General features: G+C 38.6%; 1 protein-coding gene across 1 annotated transcript; it reads left to right on the top strand.

Annotated features, from left to right (window-relative positions):
• Positions 1-4,488: 4,488 nt before the first annotated feature.
• LOC102770441 (olfactory receptor 1002-like) lies at positions 4,489-5,394 on the top strand (the record flags this gene model as incomplete). Its single annotated transcript, XM_006756345.1, has 1 exon — positions 4,489-5,394. A coding segment is annotated over exon 1 (906 nt), but the record flags the coding sequence as incomplete, so codon positions are not given.
• Between the last annotated feature and the right edge of the window lie 3 nt (positions 5,395-5,397).

Raw genomic sequence — 5,397 nt, 5'->3', positions numbered from 1 at the left:
ATACATCCTGCATATCAGACATTTACATGACGATCCATAACAGTAGCAATATTACAGTGATGAAGTAGCAACGAAAATAATTTTATGTTTCCCACAATCCTATATAATAAAACCCTATTATGCAAATCAACCTGATGGCAGAAAGATCTACAGAACAACGGGTCCCTATGACCTACTCTGACCACCAGGGGACAGATTTTCAGTGAAGGAGCTGCCCCCTGGTGGTCAGTGCACTTCCACAAGGGGAGCACTGCTCAGCCAGAATCCAGGCTCACAGCTGGCGAGCGCAACAGTGGTGGTGGGAGCCTTTCCCGCCTCTGCGGCAGCACTAAGGAGCAGCAAGCAGGTGGGCAGTAAGGAGCGAGGTGTCCCAGACTGCGAGAGGGTGCATGAATTTCATGCACCAGGCCTCTAGTATATATATAATTATATTATATGTTAAAATGCTATATATATACTTCACAATTGCTTGAGTAAATGAAATCAAAATGATAAGGCAATGCTCTTCGCTCCCTCCCCCATCTATTAGATTGGCAAACATGAAAATGATTATATCCAAGGCTTAGTAAGATTACCATCCTATATAATAGAAGACTAATATGCAAATTGACCCTAACAGCAGAATGACCACTGGACCAGTCACTATGAAGCACACTGACCACCTCTTGGTCCCTTTCCCTGGCTGGCAGGCTCCGAGCACCTGATGGCCAACAGCTGTGGGGCCAGGGCCAGGGCCGGCGAGTGGGCAGGAACAGCTGACATCTTAGTCCCTTCCCCTGGCAGTCAGCACCAATCATCCAATGGCGAATGGGGAACTGGGGGTGGATGGTGGCAGGGGTGGGGCTGACTATGAGTAGCTGGGGAAGATGGCCCTGATCGCAGGCCAGACCAAGGGATCATACCCACACAAGAATTTCATGCGTTAAGCCTCTAGTTTGGATATAAACCACAATTTTATCCATATCTAGTGTAACTAGGTGTGACTAGCTACATTTCCATAACACAATTTGTAATTTGATGACTTATATTAAAATGCACATTATCTTTGACTTATCTGTCTTACATTTGGCAATCTATGCCATGAAAATATGAATACCAGCAATTTTGTAGAGGAAATAAAAGGAAATAATCTGAATCTACATTATTAGGAGAAAAAATATTCTTTCATGCAATGTTGTGCAGCTAATTATAAAAAGAGTGTTAGATGTGTATGCTTTGTTTTGGAGGGAACTCTCTGGGCATAATCATAGAATTCTGCTTTGCATTTCCCAAGATTAGAAAGGGGACTGTGTCAAGAGGTTGGAGAATCTGGTTCTTTTTTATTAATCCACTTATTGGGCTCTTATGAGATTTCAAACGAGTTAATGCTCTCACAACACCTGGAAAAATAAACATCTCCAGTGGTAAGACTAATGTCCTGTAGCAACATTCTTATGAATAGATGTTATCTGCTTTCTGAAATACTTTGAGTCATTTTTGTTTACAGAAATAAATCAAAATTCTTTGTATAATATTAAAATATTTATGAAATTTGAGCCCAAATTATTTTTCCCCTTTTATATTTGAAATTTGCATGCAGCCAATGTGGATTATTTTGTCTCTCAAAGAATCTGTCCGAATTTAGAGCTCTCCATTGCTTCATAGACACCTTTATTTTTCTAGTCCACCTTATTTTTATTTAACTTTATCTTAGCTTCCATTTGAGACTCATCTTGTCCCAGACCCTATTTCCAAATGATCCGACCTTCCCAGTAGCTCATGAGCCAATCAGAAGGTTTTTGGTGCTTTTGTGTACCGAGTCACCTTCTGACTGTACTTTCTCTGAAGCAGGCTCTATTTTATTTTATTTTTTAAAAGTATATTTTTATTGATTTCAGAGAGGAAGGGAGAGGGAGAGAGAGATGGAAACATCAATGATGAGAGGGAATCATTGATTGGCTGCCTCCTGCACATCCCCACTGGGGATCAAGCTCACAACCAGGGCATGTGCCCTGACTGGGAATCGAACCAGTGACTCGGTTCCTGGGTTGATGCTCAACTGCTGAGTCACACCTGGCTGGGCTGCAGGGCTGTGTTTTAAACTCTCAAATCTACACACTGCTCATTATGCAGCAGCTAAAGGCTCAACACTGGAATTTCAAAGTGTGTGTGTGTGTGTGTGTGTGTGTGTGTGTGTGGTGGTCTCAAAGGAAGATACAGTTTTGTTTTGTGCAATTACACTTGACTCAAAGTCCCCAAATTATTTTCTCATTAAATACTTTAAAATCTTCTCTCTAAGACTGATCTCCTGAGCTTATGGCTCCTTGAGGGACTTAGCTCCAATTCACAAACAGTCCTTTAGAAAAACTGTGGTATGTGTTGTGCACAATGGAGTCAATGAACACTTTTTTAAAGTGCTGTTGGAAGGCCCAGGTTTCAAGATGGTATTATTCTATTGTTTATCTTCCTAGGCACCTGAAGAAACTGAGAAGAATGACAAGTCTACATTTGCAGGGTAATTCATTTTCATATCATAAAATGTTAATTTTGTCATTCACTTAGACATAAGCAGGCAAAGTCCAGGGCATGTTTCTTCAGACAGGAAGGTTAAGCGATTTCCTAAATTGTCTTCAAGAGGCTAGATATGAAAAGTAAATTTAGAAGCCCAAGAAAACATAATCTCTGAGCCTACCAAGAATGAAATGTTGGTATAAATAGAATACTCAGTCTGTGTCATTTGGTTTAAATGACTTAACTTGAATGTATATTTTTGTTGAATTTTGCCTTTGGCATAAACATACTGAAATGTGCTGCAAGATTTATGGGCTCATTGAATGTTATTGTTAAAAAACTTTGACTTCTCTGGGTCTTAATTTTTCACCTAATTGGGTATTATAAGTAGGAAATAAACATATCAACCAGTTGCCTTGAATTCTCTGCTGCTCACACCCAGAGTCACATGCATACCTAGAATCATGATTTTTTTTTTTATATTAGACTCTTTGGATTGGGTGAGATTAGGAAAAATAAAACAGTATACATGTTGACATTCAGAAATGATTGGTTTCACACAATAGTTTGTGTTGGTTGAGACCATGGATGGGTATACTCCAGTTTCATCCTCATAATTTTTTACACCTAAATTTATTTTGACACTCAAAATGCTTTGCTTCCATCTTCCCGGAGCCATCATGAATAAAATATAAAGGACCTGAAATGAGTTTCTAGTTTAGAAAATTTTGAATTCTTGAAACATTTTACTATTAAAGTATAGTTTCTGACAAATCTTACACTTTACCCATTGAAGCTGTTTCTTTCTAAGCTCCATCGCCTGAGACCACAGGAGGTCATCCCATTTTCATTTAACTAATTTTTTTGGTAACCAAAGTCCTTTTAAGCTTTCTTAGAAGAGAATATTGTTAGGCTTCTGTCAATAGTTCTGCTGCTGAACACCCTGCTAATATTCTGTGTGATTAGGCTGTTGGAATCGTTATGGTTATTTCAAGGTCCAAAATGTATGCCTCCCTTCCTCAATTTTCCTTTTTTGTACTACTGTCAGTTTCTCTTTTCTTACATCTTATCTATTCTTTCTCACAATTTTTTTATTTTTAATAAATACAAATTTCCGGGTCCCTTGTACTCTTCACCCAGGTTCCCCCAATTGTTACATCTTCCCAACGACTGTACAACATGAAAAATAGGAAATTGACATCAATATGATGTCTGTGTATAGCTCTATATAATTTTATTATGTGTGTAGAGTTGTGTTATCACCACCACATTCAGGATACAATTTCATCTCCACAGAGATCTCCCTTGTGCTACCCTGTTATAGTCACACCACTACCCTCTTTCCCACCATTCCTAATCCCAGGCAACAACTAACCTGTTTTCCATCTCTACTATATATATAATAGAAAGCATCACAGGGAGATACTGTTGAAAATTTTTATCATTTTCCAAAGTCAACTTCTTTTCTGTTCCATTTTTAGACACCAGAATTATGTTTTTGACAACACAACTGATCATTTTTTCTAGAATCTAAACGAATTGATGAGGAATTTATATTCCTAACACCTTTTATCTAGAGTGAGAGTATTAGTCTGAATTAATTAAATTCACACAATACTTTTTTCTATGAAATGTTTTTAAGATAACCTTGGTTCCACGCAGGGATTTTTAGAAATGTAACCGCATACATTTAGAGGATTTACCTTAGATAATCTCCAGAGATCACTTCTACATCTAAAATTTTATAATTCTCCAAAATCCTGCTTTGATCAAGAAGGAAACTGAGGGATCCAGTGAGATTCAGTGACTTAGTATCACACAGATAATTGGGAGGTATGACTACCGCTAGGGGAGAACATGAGTGTTATTTGTCAATCTAATCTATGAAATGTAGAAAAATAAAAGTTAAATTCTGATTTAAAAATGAAAAGCCCTTAATTACCAAATGATTGCAAAGAAAAATATATTCTCTTTCTTATTCCAGATTAAGTCAGAGAAATGGATGATGGAAATCAAACTTTGGTGATTGAGTTTTTTTTCATGGGCTTAACGAATCATTTCCAGCACCAGGTTGTACTCTTTGTGATATTTCTTTTGGTTTATCTTGTCACTTTTCTGGGAAACTTGGGGATGATCACCCTCATTTGGATAGATTCCCGACTCCACACCCCTATGTACTTTTTTCTTAGCCACTTATCCTTTGTGGATGTGTGTTCCTCTTCTGTCATAAGTCCCAAAATGTTGACTGACATCTTTGCAGAGACAAAAGTAATCTCTTTCTTTGGTTGTGCCGCCCAGTTATGGTTTTTTTGTCAGTTTGTAGTGACTGAGTGTTTCCTCCTGGCTTCCATGGCATATGATCGATATATGGCTATTTGTAAACCCTTGTTATATACACTTATTATGTCCCAGCAGGTTTGTGTGCAGCTGGTGGTAGGGCCGTATACCATGGGTCTTATAAGTGCCATGACCCATACGACATTTGCCTTTCGCCTACCTTATTGTGGTCCAAAAATCATCAATCACTTTTTCTGTGATCTCCTCCCGGTTCTTTCTCTGGCATGTGCAGATACCCAGGCCAATAAATTTTTGCTTTTCATCTTGGCTGGAGCCCTAGGAGTACTCAGTGGCTTGATCATCTTGGTCTCCTACATTTACATCATCATCACTATCCTGAAGATCCGCTCTGCTGATGGGAGGTGCAAAGCCTTCTCCACCTGCTCTTCTCACCTGACAGCTGTCTCCATCCTTTATGGGACACTCTTCTTTATCTATGTATGTCCGAGCTCTGGCTCATCCCTGGACATCAATAAAGTAGTGTCTGTGTTTTATACAGCAATGATTCCCATGTTAAATCCACTTATCTACAGTCTGAGAAATAAGGAAGTCAAGGATTCATTAAGAAGG

The sequence above is a fragment of the Myotis davidii genome, unplaced genomic scaffold (genome assembly GCF_000327345.1).
Source record: "Myotis davidii unplaced genomic scaffold, ASM32734v1 scaffold874, whole genome shotgun sequence".
NCBI lineage: Eukaryota > Metazoa > Chordata > Mammalia > Chiroptera > Vespertilionidae > Myotis > Myotis davidii.
Note: the sequence above shows the minus strand (reverse complement) of the source record. Positions and strands in the feature narration are given on the sequence as shown.